At 33.0% G+C, this 27,064-nt stretch overlaps 1 protein-coding gene across 2 annotated transcripts in view; it reads right to left on the bottom strand.

Annotated features, from left to right (window-relative positions):
- Positions 1–18,076: 18,076 nt before the first annotated feature.
- Positions 18,077–27,064, bottom strand: part of LOC113510252 (hemicentin-2-like) — a 144,486-nt gene continuing 135,498 nt past the window's right edge. Inside the window, exons 13-17 of one of the 2 annotated variants that reach the window (XM_052900504.1) lie at positions 26,708–26,874; positions 25,501–25,693; positions 24,929–25,100; positions 23,809–23,984; positions 18,077–23,653 (exon numbers count right to left, since the gene is read on the bottom strand). In XM_052900504.1, coding sequence (XP_052756464.1) covers positions 23,571–23,653; positions 23,809–23,984; positions 24,929–25,100; positions 25,501–25,693; positions 26,708–26,874 — 791 coding nt within the window. In that variant the 3' untranslated portion in view covers positions 18,077–23,570. Of the gene's footprint in view, positions 23,657–23,808; positions 23,985–24,928; positions 25,101–25,500; positions 25,694–26,707; positions 26,875–27,064 lie in introns of both variants that reach the window. The other variant, XM_052900503.1, reaches the window with a different exon arrangement.

Raw genomic sequence — 27,064 nt, 5'->3', positions numbered from 1 at the left:
ACTGTCTACGTGTACATAAATTACTAGAGGGAGACTTTGTACAAAAGTCGATTGCTTAGATACCTCTGAAGCAGTTGTGTTTGCATGGCTGTGTTTCGGTTTGAAGGGTGGGATATGGCGTAAATTTACAGGGTACAGAGGAATAACAACTGAGTCCTCAGGAATGGCAACGCATGGGGGGTATCATGGGCGAAACAGTATACTCTGTTATGTCCATGGTACTGCTCGTGTCTATAGGCGACGGTTACCATTTTCCATCAGGTGGGCCGTTAGCTTGTTTGCCATTCTAATTTGTTTAAACAAAAAACCTATTTAAGTGAAGTCATATTGACGTAAGGCAAAGAGTGCGAACGACACGTTATTTATTAATTCTAGTCCAGTATTTCCAGATATAATAAATAGGTAGATACTCGTACATACATGGATACATACTAAACAGGAATAACATACGCGCGGGAATCAGCTAGTATTCAATAAATTACTCGGACCTCAGCTCGCATAGCCCGTGATGACGGTACGGTAGGCGGTAAGGGCGAAGATTGCGGTGACCAGAGACAATGGTGTTGTCGAAGATGAGTTGCTAGATTTCCTGTAGTTATGGTTTACTATGATTGATTTTTCTTCTCTGCTACTCTCTTTTGAGTTGTTCAACACATATAAAACTCACTGTAATCTTCTTTAAACAATTCATGCATTAATCTTCGCCATCCTTAGAGACACGTTCTCCACGACTGTGATAAAGTCCACCCTTTGTCTCCATTGAAATATATTGGTAACGACTAATTTCTATTGCTTCGCGAATCTTTTGAGGAATAAATGCTTCTCTCGCTAAAACAAAACACAGTGAGTTAATTTATTTCCTTATATTTATAGACAACAGCCAACATACATATTTACACACTATTTACATTGAAATAATTAAGAAAATATTCTATGCACGCAATACAGACATTCTGCCACCATAAATGCGAAAATTTTGTAATTTTCCCATACACAAAATGTAGTTTAATGGAGTGAATCATTACCGGCATATACGAGTATTTCGAACAGAGCCGTAGCTAGACCCAAGATTAAGGTAGAGCAAAAGAACGTTTTAGTATGATAGAAGCCATAATTAAGTGACTTCGAAAAAGCGAATCTGTCTAATTTTCTTGGGGCTGGGGGAAAGTGATTGTTAGTAATGGAGACTGAGAATCCTATTGCTAGCAATATACCCAACCAGATCGACCTCCTCACTGTTCCCCTTGGAAACTATAATTGTTAATTCCTGACGAATTCATCATGATGTGCTAACTGGCCTGTTTTCATTCTCATTTATCACTCTTCACTGGTGCTCCGCCAGCATATCCCGTTAGTGCAGGCGGGGTCACCATTCCATTTTCATCCATCAATAAAAATAAACTTCTTTGGGCCTTTCATTTTAAGGTAGGACATTGGGCCTTTTAAGTTAGGGATTAGCAGCAGCGGTACTCTTAAAACATCTCCAAAGCCTAACTGCAGTTGCCAATCCGCCTACAAAGTATGGCAACTACTGGCAAAACCCCTCAAGGTGGAGATTATGTTCGGCAGTGGACAGTTAAAAGCTGATAAGATAATGAAGAATAATGACTTATTGTCACAACAATATTAGCCTATTCCGATTGGATTGCAATTTCTTTTAAATTTCTTGCTTAACTAACTAAAAATATGTTCTATAATCATTATACATACATTATATATATATATATATAATATCATTAAAAATAATGTGCAGTATATATTATGCCCGTTAACCAAACTGTTTATAATTACTCCTCTCCATCCAAAGGTTCCTGGAAGAGATCGCTTTTAACGATAAAATAGCCCGTTATTTTCTCAGTGTGATTAGTGGTAATTTTGCCCCTTTAATATTTTCAACAGACTTAAAAAAGAAAGATGAATTTTTTTTCTTTTTTATACAACTTAGAATGGTAAACAAGCTGAGGGCTCACCTGATGGTAAGTGGTAACCGTTGTCTATAGACACGAGCAGTATTATGGACATAACAGAGTATACTGTTTCGCCCATGATACCCCGCATGCGTTGCCATTCCTAAGGACTCAGGTGTTATTCCTCTGTACCCTGTAAATTCACTGTCATATCCCACACTTCAAACCGAAACACAGCTATGCAAACACAGTTGCTTCACAATTGAAACACTAATGAGACAGAGATGCCTAAGCAAACGACATTTGTACAAAGTCTTCCTCTGGTAAAGGTATCTGAAAGGTTATCCTTACAATTGGTCCGATAGAAATTTTATCAAAATCCGTACAGTAATTTAGCTTTTAAATAAAAATAAAAAAACTAATTATAGCACGTTTAAAATCGGTTTTTTTTTTGTGGAACACGATATTTAAATATGAAAGAAACAATAAAGAGAGTGTCTACCTATTTTAACGTTGTGTTAAGAAAAATCTACTGAATCTCTAATTAAATCTTGTTAGCTTGTAATTTTCAATACGATGCGATTCTGTAGAGACAATTTCTCATATTGAAATGACGGTACTATCATAGGATACCTCGAAATACAACCGGCGTAATGTCGATATATGTATACCGCTGGTTACTGTTAGATGGTCGAAAGCTTTCACCTCCTGAAGCTCGTATATCCTGCCAATAATTCACAATCGCATCTCCGTACACAACAATTCCATCTATTGAACGTAAATGCATGTTGTGGTTAATGATTCAAAATAGACATTGAATAAAAATTCTAAATTTACAATACGGTATTCTTCGAAAAGTGCGTATTAAGATTTTTTCAGGATTGGTAACACACATGTCATTAATATACGATAGTAACCATTTACTATTAGGTATAAAGAAATCTACCAAAGGTATGGCCTGGAATAGAACTGGCTGGAATACAATGCATGAATTAGTTGCACCGGCAAGAGGAAACTTTTAAATGAAAAAAGAGAGAGAGTTAAAAAATCTAGATTGTAACGGTTTTTTTTTTCTAAGATCTAGAGAGAACGCTTTTAACAATAAATCTACTTTTTTAATTATCTTACTAATATTATAAATGTGAAACTTGTAAAGATGTATGTATGTTTGTTCCACAATCACGATTTAAACAAATGGTTTTGAATGAAATTCCATGTACATCTAGATTATTAGGAATTTTAACTACTTCTACTTGGAATAATCATCATCATCGTCATATCAGCTGAACATAAGCCTCTCCCTTGGGAGTTTTGCCAATAGTTGCCACGCTTGACAAGTGGATAAGTAATCAAAGTTAGGCTTTAGAGATGTTTTGAGAAGGATGCTGCTGTCTGCTGATGAAGGGCATCATTAAGTTCCCTTAGTCGTCTTTTACGACATCCACGGGAAAGGAAGAGAATAATATTACTGCATAAGCAAATTAGCAATCGCAGTTAGGCTTTGGAGATGTTTTGAGAAGGAGCCCATCTCTCGCCCTCCTTAGTCGCCCATAACACTCATGGGAAAGGAAGGACCATACGCCTATTTTTGATCAATAAAGTTATTTAAATAAATAAATAAATGTCATAATAATCAGACAGAGCCTGAGTAAAAGTAATTCGCGCTAACAATGCCATAGGATCTTATTAGTTGCTTTTTATGCCACGAAGATGGCTAACAACTAGCAAAATGCAGTCTGTATAATGGCAAATGGTCACTGTAGCCTATGGACGCTTGCAACACTATAGGTGTCACGTACGCTTTGTTGACCCCGAAGAAACTTTAATGCATTCATTTAGAAGAATCCCATACTGTAGTCTCTAGGTACAACCTGTGTAAGTTAGTAATTTAATAAAATTACCTATCAGCCACATAGTCTGCAACATATAAATACTCTCAGTACATACGTAGCAATCTTTATTGCATCTATATTTCAGTGAGTCTACGGCGAGTTACGCCCGATATTATTTATGTGTTACGCTGCACGGATCCCTACTGGACACGGTTCCGTACATCTTAAATGTTCCTGTTCAAGAATTATATTTGTCATATTGAATTTCTATCATTAAGATGTGTGATGTCATATTCATTTTAAAACTTTTTTTTGTTCCATAAAAAGAAATTATGTAAAGAAGTGTTTGCATTTTTACGTAATATTCGTAGTTCCATCTGATGGTCCCGGCGTTCCTTTCCCGTGGGTGTCGTAAAATGTGACCAAGAGAACTTAATATATATTCTTTATTGCCCTTGTAAATTACATTGTTAATGCATTTATAAATATTGTGAGCAAGGGTGGACTTATCTCTGATAGACATCTCTTCTAGTCAACCCAATGCAGTTAGAATGCATGTTGTTAGCGGGTAGCTGAAGTGCTACAACTATTAATATTTAGAGTACATAAACAAATATACAGTTAAATAAAATATTATGATATATAATAAAATATTACATAAATACATATACTATAAATAAATATAATACCCACCTACTTATACAATAGGTGTTAATGGTAGAGGGATGAGCAGCAGCGTCCCTATTAAAACATCACTAATGGTCTAACTGCGGTTGCCAATTTGCCTGCTAAGCATGACAACTACTAGTAAAATACTCCATATAGGGATGTTTGTTTGCATATGTTCAGCAGTGGACAGTCAACAGATATGGTGATGATGATATATAGTACTTAATATTTGAGAAAGACATGCTACTTTTAATATTTTTCAAGCAGACTTTGTAATCGTCGGCTACAGACAATGATGAATCTTTATTAATAGATAGATAGATAATTTGTTTGCATTACTTACAGCACAAAAACAATAATAGACATAAATGCACAGTGAAAAAAAAGATACATGTACAAAAAATAAAAAAAAAAAACATAAAAACAGAATGCATAAAATTTGTAAAAAAAAATTCCCTTCATGCGTGTGCCACAGTAACACAAAATGGTCAAAACTCAGCTTACTGCTTTGCCCTAAAAAGAGCAAAACACTGACGAGCAAAACACGTCATGGGCAAAAGCAAGTTAACATAGAATTTCATCCATGAACCCATGAACAAAGGCTTGTAAACATCAAAACCTACGATTCATTTGATTATATTATAATCCCGGTTCCGCGCAACAAGAAGCTACCAGCTCTAACAAATATTAAAGAATCATTTGAAAGCATCAAAGAGCGTTTACTGATATCGCTCACGTACTAAAAATATGAAGGAATTGTGGAAAGGAACGTCAGAATAACGTTAGTTTTTAAGGCAACAAATGGAATTTTAAATCCTTGCTGCTAATGTTAGAAATACTGAACGGAGTTTGTTTGTTTGTTACTGCATTGTTGACTGCTCAGATAGTCGTTTGACTATGGTTAAGGGTTTGCAATGTGAAAGCCCGAACTAAACCTCAGAATTTGTAATTTGATGTTTATCTTAATATAAATTTTTAATACTAGGGGGCGACACTTTCACACGAATCGTCTAGTCATCATCATTATCGTCATATAAACCTTTATCTGTCCACTGCCGAACATAAATCTATATATAAGGGGACCATATACTATCTTAAGGAATAGTCCTGAGCCACCTGCATCCACTAACTTCTTGCATTGTGTTTAAGATCGTCTCTCTATCTAATAGGAAATCATCCCACATTACGTGTATCCATACGGAATCACCACTCAAGAACCCCTTCCCCATCGGTTATCGGTTCTTCGAGCTATGTGATTAGCTCATAGTCACTTTGGCTTGCTTATTTTTCAGGCTATGTCAGTCACTGTTTATTTTTGCGTATATCCTCAATTCTGATTCTGTCACGCAAAGAAACTCCGAGCATAGCTCTCCCCATAGCTTGCTGAGTAACTTGAAGCTTTTGCATATGGGCAACCATGTAGGATTATGTTTCGGTTCCATAGGTTATCTCTCGCAACACTCACTAGTTAAAAACCTTCGTTTTCAAATTTTGGGGTATTTTGGATATAATAGTAATACATTCTTAATAGCTTAATCATTCTTTATGAAATTTTATATGCATATAGTATTTAATGTGGAGAAAGACAGGTTACTCTGGCTACACAGTGAAAGTCAAGGGTATTGGTAGTACAAAATACCGAAAATCATTATTGCATATCATACTTCTAACTGATATAAGAAAATAAGTAAAAAAGTCAAAATAAAATTGCTATCCGTTAGTAAAAGGTACATTTCAGAACAGTTAGATCAATTTTGTTTAATATTTTTGCCACTAAGCACTGCTGTTCAGAGCAAATTTAATATTGTAGCTATTTCTAATGCTTCTTGTCTTTTGTATCTAAATCCTGTTAAAAGACTTTATTTATTTATTTATATTAAACACTTTATTACTTTCCTCCTAATTGAACAAAATAGATTTTTTAATAATGTTTGCGAAATTTAAAATAAATGAGTCAATAAATTTTATACTTGTATATCCCCATGTCTGGTAATTTTATTATCACTATTTTGAATCCTTGTTTTAATATCTGAGCCTGCAATTTACAAATCGCTAAAACGTTTGAATCTAAATGCTGGAAATAATCTTACTTCCATCCACATAGCTGAGGACCTAGACTTTTTCTCAATTTGTATGATACAATTTGTATGATATATGGGAATAAATGGGTAAAAGAAAATACTTTTCTCTCGGAGTTAGAAGCATGACATCGCCTTATCAGTCAACTTGTGATCTCACCTGTGTAACCAGGTCGAATAATACAAGAGAATTCTTTTAAAAACGATTTTGTTAATTCCTGTCTCTTACAGACCACAGATCACAAGGATCATTATAATTATTTAGGAGCATACAAAAGACTTTAGAATTCTATCACAAGATTATAATACCTCAAAATATTTTTGCAGTAAACACACCTTACTATCTTTATAACACGTCTTTCTTTCTGTGAAGAGTGTTACTCCTATATCATCCTATTAGGAATTGAATATGGCTCGGGTTTACGACTGGCCTCAGAGAGAGCTCGGACGTGCGAAGTGCACATTTACATCGACTTGGCCCTCATTAAACGTAAATCAGTAGTAAATATATAGTTTTCGTGATGCAATGTGCACTAGACAAACTGATTTTGTTTTGAGCAGGTAATCTTAAAGGGCATATTATGTTTATTTAAGTATACATATATTTCTGTTACGCCTATCTCCCATTAGGGTAGGCAGAAACAATGGAACGCCAAATGCTTCGATTCAAACAAACCTCTTTTGCTACTTCCATATTCATCAATCTTTTTATACACGCTCGCCGGTTACAGGTATTTAAGTATTTATAGTACTTAAGTATGTATAGAAAAAATATCCTTTGAAGAATAATATTCATTAAAAACACTTTACAACCGGCTAAGTTTTTTTATAATGTATACTGCAAAAAAAATACAATATTTGAACTACTAATTGTACTTGAAGTAAAATAAAAAAAATAAAAAAAACAAGAAAGAAGTTGGTGTAGTTAGTTCGATAGAGAGTTTTTACAATCTCACAGTGTATAGACGCGTTAATCTAACTAAACATGTCGTCTCCAAAAGATTAGCAGGTGATCAATTATATTGCTAATTTTCATTTTAAGAACTGCACCCCTAAGTTGATTATGCTACTATAGCCAAATTTGGTAAAAAAAAAAAACATTACGTATTTGGCTACAGTTGTTAAAATACATCCAGCAAATTAAATTGACGATTACAATATGATAGTTTTTATGATAGTATACTTGTACTACTTTGATTATTAGACCTAGAGTGACTTCAATTTTGGATAATACAAAAAAAAAAATTCTGTCCAAATCTCCTTCATTAAAAATATCCATAACATAAACCTAGTAATAGCGGTAAGCTTGAACCGTTACACTCTAAACCTTTTAAATAAGTGTAAACGTATCGAATATTACGTTCACCACGGAAACAACAGTCGTCAACAATTGTTTCTGGTTACTTGACTAGGGATTGTTTTACTTTTTAGTTCATGCAAAAAACTGGGATCGCTTTGACAAAAAAAGATAAACTCACAAAAACCACTTAAGCTAGAAGCGTTAAAATCCAAAATTTACTGTAGTTTCTTATGCATTGCCTAAAAAGAAAATTTTAGATTCTCTATAACTACTGGAGATAACTAGTAGTTGGAAATAAATTCGCATAGAACTTAAAGAAAATTACGGCTATCCTATTTCGAGTATTCGATTTTTATAATCATTCTTAGCGGATACTGAATCTGCCTACCAAATATCATATTATTACACTTGAACAAAAGATATAGCGATTAGTTTAACAACTTGTTAGCAAAGGAGAGCTTACCTCAAAAAGAGATCTCTTTCAGCCATCCCAATGTGGTTAAAGAAAAAATAATTAATTGGTTAGCATTTTTAAGATTACATGGTTAAGTATTAAATACATACATATGGTATCACATAATTTATATATAATTAATAACATTATCAAAATGAATACAAGCCCTTTCTGCAAATAGAATGAGGATTACAGCGTACAAGACCACTCAAGACGTTGTCTCGAAGAGCGAATGCGGTTCGCAATATCTCCTGAAATGCATTGAGCAGATCCCTTCAGCTGTGAATCAAGAACGTCTTAACGTGATTCTGATCTCTCTCGACATTTAAACTATTAGAATCTGACTACATATAAATGTTTCGATATTTTTCTGTCGAAGTTATGTTAACTGTGAAATCCGGCATACGGAAATTTGTTATTTTGTCATGTAACATTCATTCAGTAAGGAGAAACAATATCTTTGTAGTTATAAATTAAGATGTAAGAGAGTGGAAAGTAAAGCATAATATGCGAGTGCAAGGGAAGAAAAGTACGAAAAAGAGACCAAAGCTCCTGATCAACTAATAGTAGTATAAAGTATTCTCTTCTTTTGATTTATCAATGGATTTTAAAATGAAGTTAAACAAATGGAAATTGAACAACATAAGAACAAATTCTTTCAATAGCAAAAGGTATCACCAAAAATCGATACAGAATTAACGAAAATATCACATCCTTTTCCAAATTGGTTGACAATGGAACTCGCTTTATCTTGTAGATAGCAATATCGTGGTTCTATCAAGTGTCGACAATTCAAAGTACATTATGTTTCTAGACTCAAAGCTTGAGAACCGCCTGTGTTTCGTGAAAGGAATCCTTGAACTGAGTCAGTCTTTGTTGAATTTATCTATTATTCCAGACCTTCAGATATAAATACGTATATATACTTAGCTGCATATTGTCTGCTAGACATACTCTACTTTGACGATGATAGACCAAATACCTTTTTATATTTTATTGTAATAAAGAGATTTTAAGAAAATGTTGAAACTAGTATTTAGATAATACTCTGATTTGGATTCTAATTTATATACTTTTACATTATTCTCTTTTGTAATAAAATTTCAACTATGCAATATACAGCAAATATTAAAGAAAATTTATTTAATGAGAGCTATAGAAATGAAAACAATAACTTTTTGAATTTTCATCTGTCTATACAAACAGCAGTCTAACAAAATACTTTTGCTCCAGTTTTACGCAAAAAAAAACTACCAGACTATACTGGATGCTGTTTTCAAAATTATCGTTATGAAGGTCCAACTGTTTTATTGCTAATCCGCCTGTCAAGCGTGGCAACTACTGGCAAAACTCTCCTTATGGGAAAGGCTTATGTTCAGCAGTGGACAGTTAATGGCTGAATTAAAAAGCTTTGGAGATGTTTGAAAAGGGGCGTTGCTACTTATCTCTCGCGGAAGAAGAGACGACTAAGTAAGGACTTAGTCGTCTCTTCTTCCCAGGGGAAAGGAAGGGGTAGTCTATTCTATTTTTAATATATACATATATATATATATATATATATATATATATATATATATATATATATATATATATAATAATTAAAATTATTGAGTGCATCAATGGTATAAGACGACATTTGGCCAGAGTCCAAGCGGCAAAACCTCATAACTCGGAAAACCGTGTTTTACTTAAGCACTAGTTATTGTTTGTTTTCGTACAAGCTCATAAATTTCAACACTTGACGTTCCCGCAAAATGTATTTCTCTGTGGCTTTTTAATTTTGACACTGAGATTTATATGTTACGATTGGATTTTGTTCACGTTACATTTGACGGTAGATTTAAAATGGGCTATTGTATGAGCCGTCTTAAAACATCGTCTTAAGCGTCTTTAGGCGTCTTAAAACAAGTCTAAATACGGCTGTCAATCCGCCTGCTAAGCATGGTAACTATTGACAGATCTCGCCCTCCCTTATGAGAGAAGACTTACATTCAGCAGTGGAAAACTACCAATTGATATGATGATGATGATGATGATAATTGTGTGATCACCAGTATACATATTTCTCATGAAAACATAGGATTAAGATTTTTTTTATACAACTTAGAATGGCCCGCAAGCTGACGGCCCACCTGATGGAAATAGGTAACCGTCGCCTATAGACATGAGCAGTACTATGGACATAATAGAGTATACTGTTTCGCTCATGATATTCTCATGCGTTGCCATTCCTCAGGACTCAGGTGTTATTCCTCTGTACCCTGTAAATTCACGCCGTATCCCACCCTTCAAACCGAAACACAGCCATGCAAATTATAATGTGTTGACACATTAAATAATTGATAGTCGGTATGTACGTTATGTTATATACATATAAAACCAAATATGGATACAGGCTACTGATTGCAAACAATCAAAATTGGCCGTACCTACGTTGAATCAACGACTATCAAAACGTTTATTACATCTAGATAGGAAAAACCTCAAAATAATGATAGGGACAATAACGGGCAAACATTTATCCACAATAGGAGCCACAGACAGCCCTCTATGTCGAGGCTGTTTCGACGCCGAAGAAACGGCTGCTCACGTAATCCTGGAAAGTGAGGCTGTGGCCCATCAACGTTTAGTAATCCTCGGAACGGTGAGGTCGCTCCGTGAGGCCTGTGAAGATCCCAGGAAGCTTCTGTGCTTCTGGGCGGAGCTAGGTTGGCTGTACTAGCCACGACTCATACGCACAATGGCCCAAACGAGAGGCTAAGCGCGGAAAATAGAGTCCTATTCACATTTCACATTTCATGTACGTTATGTAGAATTCGCTGTAAGGTGGTGGAATTCAATACGATGGTTTCCAATGGGGACCACGTGGAGATCGATCTAGTTGGATATATTGCCAGTAATGGGACCCTTACTCTCCATTACTAGCAATCCCTTCCCCCAGACTAATTAATAAAAAAATCAGCCAAGATGGCTTCCAAGAGGAACCGTGTGGAGGTTGACGCGATCAGTAGCCTTTTAGACATCCAATACTAACAATCCCTTTCACCCGATGTTTGGATTACCTTAGTGGATTTCAATGGAATTTAATGCACTGAACGTGAAACTGGATCCGCTGTTTATAGGGGGGAAAGGGATTGTTAGTAATAGAGACTAAAAATCCTATTGCTAGCAATATACCCAACCAGCTCGATCTCCTCGTGCTTCCCCTGGAAACTAACATGGTCCATTCCTGATGAATTCACCATGATAGGCTAACTGGCCTGTTTTCATTCTCATCGATCACCCTTCACTGGTGCTCCGCCAGCGTACCCCGTTAGCTCAGGCGGGGTTACCATTCCATTTTCGACCTTAAAAAAAAGTTATACGTACGAGAATCCGATCAACTTTCATTTTAAGAGCGTTGCTGCAATTATATCTATATTCAATTAATGGCAACATTAGAAAAAAAAAATCTCTCCGCTCGACACCGCCTTACCAAACCCTACGACCATTATAAACAATCTTAATATTCAACTACATATATATATATAAGCTCTGCCATTTATACCTCATAAAAAAGGGATATTTCCCTACTAAAGTGTACTATAAACACAATACGTACTTTGCCTACCAATCCGCTCTTATTACGAGTGAACTAAAGTGCATTTTTGTGTAGCAGTGGCATTGGACGCTGTTATTATACTGGCGTAAACAGTGGCAACTCCTAATTCTGCTATAAAAGTATAGCGCACTTAAGTTTATTGCAATCAGAAGTTATTAACTTAGAGAACGCTTCGTGGAGGCCGTTCGTAGATTGTGTAGGTGATCTGGGTTTTGTTTGTAACGATAAAATAATTTAACATTTCGCGCCAGTAAAAATGAACGACTTCCTTGAACCCTTTCGATTGTATAGACAATTAATAAAATAGGTTTATTTATTTATTTATTTATTTATTTATTTACACTTTATTGCACCAAGTAAAAAGAGAAATAACAAATACAGTAAATATTAATGAGAAGTGATACAAAAGGCGGTCTTATCGCTAAGCAATCAAGGTTCAATATTAACAGAGATGGTAGTGTAACTAGCGACATTCCCGGATCCGTACAAATAGATAATGTAGGAATATATAATAATGAGTAGGGATATATTATTTATATTATTACATATATCACATGTCCATATTTAGAACTAACAGAATTTTTCATCCTGTCTCCCACCAAATTATTTATAATTACTCCTCTCCATCCAAAGGTTGGCTGGAAGAGATCGCTTTTAGCGATAAGGTCGCCCATTGTTTTCTCATTGTGATTATTTCTTGTAATTGTTTATATTTATAATAAGTTTACTATTGTAATCTTTTGGAGGAAACAATAAAGAGTATCTATCTATCTATTTAAAAAACTACGTCCCATTTTTTTATCCAACAAAAATGACAAAAGCATACGACCCACCTGATGATAAACAGTTATCGTAGCTTACGAACGCTTGCAATACTTGTTACTTGTTGATAATATAGCTTTCTATAGCTAAAGGAATGTTAAAAATCGGATAATTATTTTATTTCCGGTTTAAAAATTACAAATGCGTCAGCTTGTTTGCCATTCTAAGTTGCATAAAAAAGAAACAAAAAAAAAATGTTTCTTATCTATACTTATAATAAATCTGTAAAGAGGTCAATTCTGTACATGAAATATATTTCCAAAATAACTATCAGGCAGTGATGAGTGATCGATACTGATGCCAAAAATGTAATCAGTAAAATTTTTGTCTGTCTGTCTGTATGTTCGTTATAGAAATAAAAACTACTCGACGGATTTTAACGAAACTTAGTACAATTATTCTTCATACTTCTAGACAGGTTATAGTATACTTTTAATCACACTACAATCAATAGGAGCAGAGCAGTGAAGGGAAATGTTAAGAATATCCACCCGTGCGACGGGACGGGCGGATAGTTTATAATATTATAATAGTTTAGATATACACGAAAAATTAATAGCAAAATTCTCTTTTCCTTTTCACCTTTTCTTACTTCTCTCTTTCGAACTCACATCAAAATTTATACATATATATATATAGGTATAGTGTATGTTGGCGACATTTTTTTTTGTAATGGAAATTATTATTATAAACTTTATGTAAGCAAAAGTTACATATTGTATCAAATCACATACATATTTTTATCACATGGAAAATATTCTATAACTTTAAGTTAGTGAATCGATGCGAGTGATTTCTGTCACGATTGGAGGTCAACTACGTATTCAAATGCAAAGTGTTCCCCTCGAGCCCATCAAAAACGTAGACTTATTTCCTTAATAAACCTTGTACCTTCATAAAAGTCCTTGGATAGAGGATCTTGTTAGTAATGAGGACGTTAGTGCCCATTGTTAACAATATACCTTTTCAAGTGGCCACGCGGTGGTCCAGGAAACGATTTTGGTTCCTAGTGAATTCGCCTCGATTAGTCGGCTGACTTCTTTCATTCTCAACATTTCACCCTCCATAGGTGATTCGTCATTGCATACTGTATTGTATGGATTGACATATTTCGCATATTGCCATATAGCGAAACTTTAAAATAAACTTGTGCAGATCAATATGCACTAGTTAATTTTACACTTTCGCGTTGTTTATACGTATTTTAAACACTTAACGCGATGAAAAAATCTTTGCAGGTAGTATTTACATACCTGCTTCTTTACTGCCGAATCTTCGACGTAGATTACACTACGTTGTGGTCACGACAAGACTGACATGAGCAGTGTCTTCATCTGGCAGCTCGCGCAGTCTTTTTTTGTTATTCAATTAAGAATGGCAAACAAGCTGACGGCCCACCTGATGGAAAGTGGCAACCGTCGTCTATAGACATGAGCAGTACCATGGACATAACAGTCTCTTCGAGTACCCTCACATTGTCAATATTATTATCCAGAGCCACCCTACACAAAGCATTTACGGTATTTATACTGCATTTAAACAAAGTATTGTGCGTTTTTAGTGTACTAATTATTGGGTCCTATGTTGTTGAAAGCTTATATCCATCTTCCCTTTTGAAATTTTTAGGATTGTTCCTAATTTCAATTGCTTCACGAAATATCCAAGAATAATAGTTGCGCTCGGTTAATAAAATCTTCGGATTATGTATCTCAATCTAGTTATTAATAAAGCTGTTTAATAAATATTAAATGCCTGACAAAGACGCCGGTCACTTCAATCCTGTTATGACCACGGCATGGTGCAATTCACGTTGAAACGTCGCGAATAAAGAAGCAGGTATGTATGTATAGGTACTATTTAGCTGTAAAGGTTTTTTCATTGAATTAGGTCCCGATTGTGTATTTGCAATATCTACACTATCTCAAGTGTATATACACGAAGGTATATATATATAAAAAATGTCAATAGTAGTCAGTACCGTAGGAAAGTTATGCGAGGGCAAACGTGCCGCAGAGTGTGCGTGTAAAACCGAGCCAGTGGCATCAAGCTTAACTGTAATTTACCTTCAGTGTCCATACACTACATATAGTATTAATGTAAGCAGATGAACCATTCCATCTTCATTCACTAAAAAGACCCAATCTTTAAACCAGCCGGAACTATTTACCAAAATCCACCAGAAGTTGTCAAGTTATAGCATTTTTTTATGATACTTAGTATGGTAAACAAGACGGACCATCTGATGGAAGTGGTAATCATCACCTGCTGATATGAACAGCACCATGGATATTACTAAATACTACAATAGCAATGTTACTCCTCAAGCCTTGTTATTCCTGAGTGTTACAGTATTATGCCTCCATACCCCCTTAAAACAGAAACACAGCGTTTTCCATATTACCTGCTGGAGAGGAAACAAAGTATACCTGCTCTATATTTTAAACAATGAAATAGTTTGAAGGTGTTGCAGTGAAATATACGGAGCACGTAAATCAACCAGAGAATACTTTGTCTAAACCCCAAGCAAATACATAAACACAACTTAAACAGTGTTTTACTACGAATGCACTTAAGTTGATAGCACGGAATTAGGTAGAATAGAAGTCGCAGATACAATGTATGTTTGTGACAAAGTAACTAAAACTTTTCTGTAACCAATCTGAATTTAAAACAATTCAATGGTGGACGGTACAATTAAATCTATATGCACACTCATCATGTCTGTCTTTCAATGTCTGTCTCCGTTTCAAACAAATCGTTTACAAATTCATCAATCTCATCAATAATGGGTACTTTCGTTTTGGCCCTTCTTCAAAACGTTGCGTATTTGGTTGATATACGTGAATGTTCATCTAGGTCTATCCCTACCGACATCTCTATTTATTCGTACTTGATAAATATCTTTTATAATTCTTCTTCCATACATTTTCTCCAAAAACCAACGCAAAGTTTCCTTTTTGTATTCTGTCTCTATTGATAATATAATGATATTTCTTGGCACAATATTTATTTTTTTTTTTTTCGTTATAAGAAATTTAACGACATATTATGACGGCGGTTATTCCGAGGGATGAAGTTGATTATAATTAATAATCAATGACTAAAATATTAAAAAAAGAATTCATTGCTAAACATACCCTATAGTATGTTGTATGCAATGGTCCTGAGCCATCTGCATCCATTGACTTCCACCGCTCCATCTAGAAAGGGTTGACCTATACTGCATCTAACAGTTCGAGATTTTTTTCCCCATTGGATATTGTTCTTTGCTTCTCTGAAGACTTTTCCAATACTTTCATCTGAATTAATAAGGGCCCGTTAGTAGTCAGTTTTAGTCGTGTCTTAGGAGAGGTCTATGTGTAGCAGTGGACTGCAGCAGGCTAATTATGATGATGATGAGATATTAGTTCTTTACATTGTAAACCTACTATTCCTCTGGACATTTTTAGGACATATTTTGTCTTAATCGTAGCAAACAAAAGCGCAGAGAGAGAGAGAGAACTAAATAATTCCTAATACAAATTCTTAGGGGGGGGGACGGAAAGGGATTGTTAGTAATGCAGACTACCCGTCCCATTATTAGCAATATACTCTGTCATATCGACCTCCACGTGGCCCCCCTTGGAAATCACTGTGCTCTATTTCAGGTATATTCCTCACGATGGGCTAATTAACCTGCCTTTCCATTCTCATCTATCATCCCTCACTGGTGCCCCGCCAGTGTATACCGTTAGCGCAGGCGGGGTCATCATTCCATTATCATCCATTAAAAAAAATACGAATTCCTATATGACAATTATAATTTTTTTTTTTATCAAACTACGTCTACTAAGCTATTCTATAATATAGTTTTCCAAGTATTTTTACACCTTAGATGTGTTTCCAGTCTTACCTACAATTGTTGCAGTGTTACCTTGTTGAGTTTTTGAAGTATATTTTCAATAGATTGTTTCTGTTTCAAATTGTATCTTATTAAAATGCCAATGTGTAATATTTTTCTGTGATTTACAATAAACTACAACTTACAATAGTGACTTATATAACTGGAAGACTCGTCAAGCTAAAGTGGCAGTGGGCTGGTTATAACCAGTCCATTGGAACCTTTAAGAACCATTAATCGATGATTCTTGAAAGGTGATCTTAGGAATAAATAAATTTATATTTAGGGGGAAGCGTATTAGGAGGGGGGGGGGCTGCTAGTAATTGCAATGCTTGGCAGGAAAATGGGCAACCGTAGTCAGGCTTTAGAGATGTGTTAAGAGGGACGCTGCTGCCCATCTCTCGCACTCCCTTAGTCGCTTCTTACGACACCTACGGGAAAGGAAATGGGTGGCCTATTCTATACCGGGTCCACACTGACAATCTAATAATTATAATCTAAGTTTACTTGAATCAAAATATTTCTTTCTTTCTTTCCATTTGTTTTGAAAGAATTGAAAGGGTTTACTTCTTTGTTAATCCCATACTAATTTGGTAAAAATCAGTATAAAATTATATACAATTGACACTGCAGTAATTCCTGACAATTTTAATCTAAATAATAAAATAAAAATATGAGGTCACGTTTCCTATTTGAGGAAATTGTATCAAACTATTTTACCTCAAATTTTCCGTATGTTTTCCTTCATTATTTAATGGAAAGTGGATCAAACGATCTCTTTAAGTAAGGGTTGGATAATGACAGGGTTCTATACTGAGGGCTCTATTATACTGTACTTAGTAAATTATATAGGTCGTTAAGTAGATGTCAGGATCATACAGTTGTTTTTTTTTTACAACACTATAGATGTTAGCTATAATCTGTGGCTTTGCTTGTGTATATTGTGATATTAAAAAACTCATTGTGATTTGTCTTTTTTTAATAATTGTTTCGACTTCAAGTCTTCTTCGACTTCTTGTTATATATGTATATAGACAGGTATGATACCATTCATATATGTATATAGGCGACGGTTACCATTTTCCAGTGGTTTATTAAACCTTATATATTGCTGTGTCCTGGATTATTATTATATACATTATAAATAAATAAATAAATTATTAAACATATATACCAGAGGGAGACTTCGTACAAAAATCATCTGCTTGGGTACCTCTGTCGCATTCGTGTTTCAACCGTAAAGCAGTTTTTACATGACTGTGTTTCAGTTTGAAGGGTAGGATATGGCGTGAATTTACAGGGTATAGAGGAATAACACATGAGTCATCAGGAATGGCAACGCATGGGGGGTATCATGGGCGAAACAGTATGTGTGTGTACTGTTATGTCCATGGTACTGCTTATGTCTATAGGCGACGGTTATTACTTTCCATCATGTTGGCCGGCAGCTTGCTTGCCATTCTAAGTTTCATAAAACAAGTATGAGTATTGATGTATCAAAATTTAAAGGTTACACAAATAAAAATAAACAAATTGATAAAATATAAAGTTTATTTCGTGTTTGAACAATTTTTGGTATAATGCTATACTAAAACGTATACATTTATCATTGATTTCTGTTTCTACATTCATTATTTAAATGTATTTATTTATTTATTCATTAGTACATATATGTGCACATGGCAGACTTAATGCTAAAAGCATTCTCTCCCAGTCAATCATAGGGAAGTGTCAGAATATTCGAATGCGGTACTACTAATTATTGATATATATATACATACTAAAATTACATATATAAACGAATAAATATATATAAATAACAAATATACTTACACATATATAACATATACTATATTAAACACGAAATTGAGAATAATATAAAGAACTCACTGCTCGGATAAAGTAAAAAAGTGAGTATGAACGGTTTTTTTTTTGAAAGACGGTTTAGTCGATAGTTTCTTAATGGCATCAGAAAGCGCGTTCCAGAGTCGTGAAGAATGGAGGAAGAATGTAAGAATGAAAAGAATTTGAAGCGAAACCAGTACGGTGAGAGGGGAAAAATAGTTGGAAAGTATTACTGGAACGAAGGTTACGTTTAAAAAAGATACTGGAATTTTATAACAAAAAATTATGTAAACTTTTATTAGGTAAATAGAATTTTATATAATTTTGAACTCTATTGCCTGTCTATTATATTAATCACGTATTTTTGTATACTCTGTAAAATTATGATATCAATTTACAATACAATTTACAATACAATATTTAAAACAATTTGGGATCAAAAAAATTTTTTTTTACTGTTAAGGTGTACAAAGTTACTTCAGACACCGCTCACTTCAGTCCTGTCGTGACCACGACATGGTGCAATCCACGTCGAAACGTCGGTGATAAAAAAGCAGGTATGTAGGTAATACTTGCAAATTTTTTATTGTTTTTAAGTCCCGATAGTAATTTAAACTATGTGTAAACAATTCGAAAGTTTAAAATTATTGCTAATAGATTCAGTCAATAAAATCCTGTCGCAATTGTTCATAGCTACTTATGATCAAAGAACATTAAAAATAAAAACACATTTTTTTAAATACATTATTAACCCTTCTTCGCATAATGGTGGAAATTTCCATCATTATACATTGAATGCCCAAAAATTATATAAAAGAACAAGTTCACTTTAAGTTGATCGTGTCTGGATACCTTTTTAATGTCCATTGCAGAAAAAAAATATAGCTGTCAAATTTATTTTTTAACCACTTTTCCTTTAATTTTAAACATGAATTATATCACATAGATTTATTTTACCAATAAAAAAAAAATCATGCAAAGAAGGGTTAACATTTTTTATACAAATATACATATATATATTTACATGATGTGTAAATACCCTATATTGTTTTTTTTTTGTTTTTCTATTTGTTTTCTCATCCGGTTGTATCGTTAATTATATTTTCTGTTATTTCTGTCTACGGTCGACTGCTAGATAACGCCATATGGTGTTAAATCCGCCATTTACACTATCTAGGTGTATTAAAGTTTAATACAAAAAAAAAATTGCCACTAAATTGTTTTAAATATTGTATTTTCATTACCAATTTTAAATGAAAAATAAGTTTCCAGATTTTTAAATAGATCAAATCATAATAAATACAAGGGTATACCATATACGAATTCCCATAAAAAATTGAAACTTTAAACATAGATATCTATGTAGAATTAAATAAATATTAAATGATAAGCGAAATTAATAGAAACATATAATAATATATATTACATACGCTGAATTTGGTATTGGTAATATGGATACCTATATATTAGGTTCCTTTGGACATTGACGATGAAAAAAAAAATTCATCACCAATTTCAATATCGCCCATATCGGTTGGATATCTATTTATGAATATGTTAAGTCTGTAATCCAATATTATTATTTATATAGCAGAATTTTAACATATTTCTTTTTGGACCAGTACATACCATAGATATTGTTACTTAAATATTAAGATATCACTCAACCCTACACTGAATTTGCTCTTTACAATGAAGTGACAACATTCCGTGAGCTATTTTACATTATAATATAAATGATTATTTATATTAAATTATTTAATAATATTAATACTAATTTAATTTTATATATTTTTGTAATATATATATATATTACCTATATGGTGCCAAATTTAACACTACGTGGCCATTATCGTTAATTACTAAGACTGACAAATAAACATCATTTCATTTAATTAAAAATACTGCATAAAGTATTGGGAATTATATTTAGACACACGTATCTTACATATAAAAAGGATACTTTCAAATTTAATACCAAATACGTATTAAATTTAAAATATTCAATAACCTTATATAGCCAATTGATTAATAAATTAAGTATCTATATAATTAATACGTGAACATAGGAAATTGTTGTACCTTCATTCGTTATTATAATATTAAAAAAATATATCTATTATATATATTAAAATAATTGTCCCAATAATATGCATAACAAAATAATATGAGTACTATTCACACTCATCAGAGATAATACATGACAATCAGTGTCGTAGATTTCAACGTCAGTGGTGACTCTTTCTGTGTTCAACATGAATTGCTTGTTTAGATTATTTTTTATATTTCCTCACTGGCCGTACTACATTTACAATAAATCGATTAAATTAATTCGTTATTCTTCACTAGTTCCTACACTAGTTCCACTAGTTGCCAATAAGTCCTTACTAATATTATAATTGTGAAATTGAGTTTGTTAACACGTAGCGCCTTGTTAAGTCGTTAGGGATTTAACCAATCACTGTGAAATTTGGTATATACGTACTATATAGAACGATGATGGATATAAGCTTTACTTTTCATTACACTTTTCATCCCAATCAGTGATCATATTCCCATTACGCGAACAAAGTCGCGGGGAACGATAGTCTCTGATATAAAGTAGAATGTGTCTATTTATTTATTTTTCTCCATAGATGATGTGTGCTAAGTGGGTGCTAAATAAAAAATAAAGTGCCAATAATATATTAAGGTATTTATCAATATGACACAAATTCTCATGAATCCGCACTGACCAGTGTGAATCGGTATTAAGGTAAACACAATATCGGTCGAAATACGTCCACATTTCTGATACCAACTAAGCATTTAGTATGCATAAATACTTACAAAATATCGGTGAGATAGATATTGAATTGTTGGTAAAACTAAATCTACATACTTAATACCCGTATAATTTGTAACTATATTAGGAAAAAAATATTTATGTAATACTAAAAATAAGCTATTATTAATATCTTATTACTATTATAGTTCTTTAATCAATCAATTCTAGACTGCATGCCTAAATTTGCATGTCTACAATTTTAATGCAATTAAACAGTTCAATGCCAAAAAGTTCTGTCACATTTTATTATGTTAAATGTCTGTTTAAAACAAATAAATATTTCATTTTGTTTCATTTATTTTCATTTCATTTAATTTCATTACATTTAATTTCATTTCATTATATTTCATTTCATTATATTTCATTTCTACGTCTTATTTTCAAACGAAAAAAGTTTGTGATAAGTTTGTAGGAGGGCGTACTCTCACGAAGGGTCTAAATTTCACAACTTATTCTAAGTAAAATTTACTAAATTCAAGTTAATATAATTATAGCACTGGTACCAGCATGGTATAGAAGACGCAGGTTGAAATTTTTTAATCACTGTATTTTTTCATTATTGGAATATATTTTTCCCATTTTAATCATATTTCTAATTATTTTATTGATCTAGGTGTTGAATATTCTAAGATTTTGAAGTTAAAATTTATTTTTAGCCCTAATGTAAAAAGATCTTTTGATTCTCCTACCGAGGTCATATCTTTTACATTTATTTTCTCACTCAGTTTTGAATGCCAATGATTTCACTGACCTGTGAGGCTTTTATAAACATACCCATCATACTTGTCTCCAATTAGGGTAGGCAGAAACAGTAAAAAGCCATCAAAAAACCGAAAATGCCCGAAAAGACCATTTCGCTTCCTCCACATTCATCAATCAAGGCTTCTGTGTGTTTGTATAAGGGAGATAAAAATCTTACATTTTTGATTGAGGTTCTTGTGGTGTAAGTTACCTAGGTCTATTAGTAATACTAAGCAGATTCTATATAAAGCTATAATACATTTCTGATTCGCGGTGGACACTAAGTAAAAAACTTAAACCTTACCTTTCTCTATATAAAGTTATATAACTAAATCACTAATATAATTTATTATACACTCAGTCAGAATCACTTTTATACAAGTTTATACAATCAACACTCATTCTCTTATACTGGCATTATCTAATACAAATACCTAACATTGATATTTGCATGTTAATTTTATTTATATAATTACCGTATTAAACTTTTACAGCAATTTATAAAATTAAAAATAGTTTAAATTATAATTATTTATGTCGGCTTTACTTGCATTTTTAATTCGGACACGCCGGACAATTTTCGAACTCAATAGGAACCCTTATTCATGAGCGCGGTTCACGGCATTATCGCGAACAGCACAGGGCCACCAGCGCGCTGTTGCTATCTATTGCTGAGTAAAGCCAATATAAATAAAAGATAGTACGACTCACAAAAATTATTATCGAACAGTTTAAATTCTTCTCTTAAATACTTTGGTTACTTTTTAAATTTCCAATCATTTGCATAAATACTTTTTATGAAGAATACTTTTAAGAAATAAACTCTCTGAAGAATACTTTAAATATTTTATGCAATACTTTTTTTTTAGAGCTATTAGACTACGTCATACATATTAAAAGATCATTTGATATAAATCAATACCAATCATTATCACCTTCTAAATCAGTATAAAATAATAAATTACAAAGAATATTAAAAAATCACAACAATGGAAAATGATATTATCTATACTACATTGTTATTATACTTATAAATAATATGGAAAAAAAAATTACATCTCAGTAAAAGAACAGGGAAAAATAAAAACTTAAAAAAAAATATATATAAATATAACGAATTACATTCATAAATTCTCCACAATAATTGTTTCATCCATAATTTTCTATAATTTAGCTTTAATTTTAGTAAAAGGAAATATAAACAAAGTAAAGAAAAAAAAACTATTACTTATCACCATAAACTATCCCAATGAACCTATGTACATTCTCACTCTCCATAAGAATATTAAAATTTATATAAAACTAGACATCCGGAATTTAAATAATTTACTATGACAACAAACATAGTTCACTAAATACCCGATGTCCGAAGTTACATATAAATGGGTAAAAAAATAACATATATACATATCTGTCACGCCTGTCTCCCATTAGGGTAGGCAGAAACAATGGAACGCCAAATGCTTCGATTCAAACAAACCTCTTTCGCTTCTTCCACATTCATCAATCTTTAAAATTAACATATACGTTTTTAAAATCATATTAAAATTACTCATATATAAATTTAATTTCTGGTTTTATACATAATTCGGAAAATTCGCGTATTTTCTTATATTATGAATCTGTTTGAGTTTCGTTGTCATCGTGCCTAGTCAGTACAGTTTCTTGTTCAGCATCACTGTTGCTCGATTCAGCTTCTTCTGGAAAATAAAATCAATAATTAGATATTATTTCAATTACAATATTCCACAGCATCATTCAGTTAAAACTGAGTAGGTCTTCACTTGTAATTTATTTTAATTCTTGAATAAAATTTAACTAAATGCAACAGAATTTTATTCCAAATACTTACCATGTGGTCTAGTATCTAAAGCAAGAACTGTTAATGGGGCATCATCCAATACACCGGACCACCTCGCGGCCAGCACTCTGGAACCTCTGTGACCTCTTACAACTACAGTAGGAACAGTTTGACCTATAGATGAACCACCATACATTGATACACCGACATTTCTACGCAGGATCGTACTGTAATAGCGAAAATATTTAGTACATTAATTAATTAATTTAGGCAAACAGACAACTATAACAATACGTAAATGCACACTTCAATAATAATTTAACAGCCACTAAAGTTTTTATAAATGTATAATACAACTGAAGGAAACACAAAATTAAACAATACTATTGAAAACTACAGCAATATTGTCAATAACAAAGCTTAAATGGCAACAAAGCCATAATTTAATAGTTTTTTTTTTTTAAAAAAAGTACAATTTGAAAGTGAATTAAAATAAAAAAAAAAATTTGTTCTTAAAATGTATTCTATCATGTTAAAATTAGTATAGTTATAACAATAGCTTGGGATGGGAGCTATAGGTCTCATTTCGGTAAGGCATAAACTATATAAGTAAGGTTATCTTCGAATATACAGTGTAGAACGTGAAGTAAATAATCTGAATCTGTGGAACACAAGATGTGTAATTGCGAACCATTGTCAAGTATAAATCTATTGGTAATGACTTTATCTGAAGCCAAGAGAGTATTGATATCTTAAACTGTGGGATATTATAAAACTAATGCAAAAGATCTATAAAATGATAAAGCAGGAGGAAGCACAAAAGATCCAGATGGATCGGTGTGCAATAGTTTGTAAACTGATCTAAAAGAACTAAGGATGAGATGGTTGTATACACCTCTAGACCTCGACACTCTAATGATAACCTAATCCTAAATGGAGGAGTAAGAAAAGTAAACATTTCACTCGTGCAAAATCATTACTTTTCTACTTGAAACACACTTCCTTTAAAAAGAAATAATAAGACGAGTGTAACTCCTAATGGAATATGAAACACACTTGATAATTGTCACCTTTGTGGTGAATATAACAATGAATATGTTTATATTTCATTAAGCGGTCGAATCGACATGGCAATTTAAGTCTTATTTTAATATAATTAATAATTATTTACCTCTGTTCAGGATCGCGTCTAGGTCTCTTCTTTTTGCACATAACAACTAGTGCTACACACAATGTCGTTAAAATCGTTAACAAAATTAGTGACAAGACAGCTCCAGTTAGTAGAGCCACGCTGTTGTCTGCAGTGGGAGGAGGCGGTGCCGGTGTCATAGTTTGCAGTGAACCTGATAATAAAACCATCATCAGAGAATATTTTATTATCATTTTCATCATTAGTCTAATTATTAGACATTGATAAATTTACTGATAGAGATTTTTTAGTTAATATATTCTCAATATTATGAGATGTATTATGCTCATATTCAGCAGTAAATATTACTTTAACAAAAACATTGGTTTATAAGTAAATAAGTTTCTTTTGGAATATGTATTCTGAATTATTTTTTAAAGACAATCTTTAACAAACGCCTTAGCACAGTACTATTCAAATTTCTTTGTACCTAAAAATCCCAGTTTGGATGATCGGCTAAGTTGGTAAATGATCTCTAAATTCTGTCGAATTTGATGATGTGACTAGATGTTCATTGTCTTGTTTCTAATGTCCTTTTAAAAAAAATAACTTACCAGGTATATCCAAATCATTGGAAGACTTTATTGCAACGCTATGCAATGCTGCTGGTTTTGGTGAGCGCCCTCTTGGTGTTTCTGAGTAAACCAGTAATGTATAACGTCCCGGTGACAAAGCATCGAGTGAAAACTGCGGCCTATCATTTCTCACTCGATATACAGCCTCTGATAAGCCACGGCCAGAGATACCCTGAATAACAAAATTATATTGAAAAACTAAAATATTAAAACTATTATATTTATAATTTTATGTAATCAAAATACCACAGTGAATACTTTATGTATCATCCAAGACATAGAATGACAATTAATATTTACAGAATATAATCAGAATGGAAGAAAGTTAAAAATTATTTGATTCACAACAAAGGGAAAAGTATTTTTTATATTAAATTTCTACCACAAAAGATTTTTACGATATTTATAAACTTTCTGACCCAATATCATAATCATCATATCAGCCTTTAAGTGTCCATTGCTTAACATAAGCCTCCCTCTACTGGAGAGATTTTTTATCCACAATAAATATATTTCATTTCATGTTTCAATGGTAAATATAGAAGCAATGGTTTTCAATTTCCACCAGGTCGACTTTTTTATGCTGCTTACCTTGATACCCATGAAGCATACACATAAAGCGTTGCCATTCTTGAGGATTAAGATGTCATGCCTCTGTTACCTGGAATTTAACTGAAATATCCCTTCCTCTACCCTTCAAACCAAAACATAACCATGCAAGCACAACTACTTCACGGCAGAAACACGTATGCGACAGAGGTTCTCAAGCAGACGACTTTTGGACAGTCTCCTTCAGGTAAAGTTTATTTATCATGCTCGTGGAAATCGGCATACTCGTATATATGATAGTGACGTATCATGTAACATAGCCATAAAAAGCATAAAATAATAAAACATCATGCTATCTTCTAAATTTTGCTGATATTGATATTCCTCTTATAAGAATAGAAGGACTTATTAAATATATAAGTTTATTACAAAAAGATGAAAATCAAAGATACATGCCAATCACGATAGCAAGAGACTTTGATTTGAGAACAAATAGTCAGTATACGATAAGACCTGTTTATAGTCGAAAAATACATATGAATAATGTTAAGAGTATGTATTTCAAATAGTGCAAGTGCTTACCAAAAGCATTCCTAAAAGAGATTATAAGCACGGCGAACGGAGAAGCCGCGCTTACCTGATCGTTCATAGTGGATATCTCATTGTCTTCGTGGGCCACGTCTTGACGAGGCCGTACCTCCAGGGCTTCAAGCAGAAATCGTTGTGTGAGGCCGCCATCGTGACCGGGCTCGCATTGGAGTATGTCATTCTCAATTTCGCAGTTGCTCGGAGGTTCTGGGAGAGCTAAATAAAATTTAAACAGTTATTATAAGTAATATGCAGAAAGAAGGATGTAAGTATTAGGTAAGATATGGCATGGTAAGGATGATGCAGTGATAAAGTTTATAGTAAATACAAAAATGAATATAAATATAGATGAAAATTTAGAAGTGCATGCTTTCTTTAATGTTACAAATATTCAACTGGTAATCGC

Source organism: Galleria mellonella, unplaced genomic scaffold (assembly GCF_026898425.1).
Source record: "Galleria mellonella isolate WM207_F2 unplaced genomic scaffold, CSIRO_AGI_GalMel_v1 utg65, whole genome shotgun sequence".
NCBI lineage: Eukaryota > Metazoa > Arthropoda > Insecta > Lepidoptera > Pyralidae > Galleria > Galleria mellonella.
The sequence above is the reverse complement of the archived record's forward strand: the minus strand, read 5'-3'. Positions and strand labels throughout refer to the sequence as shown.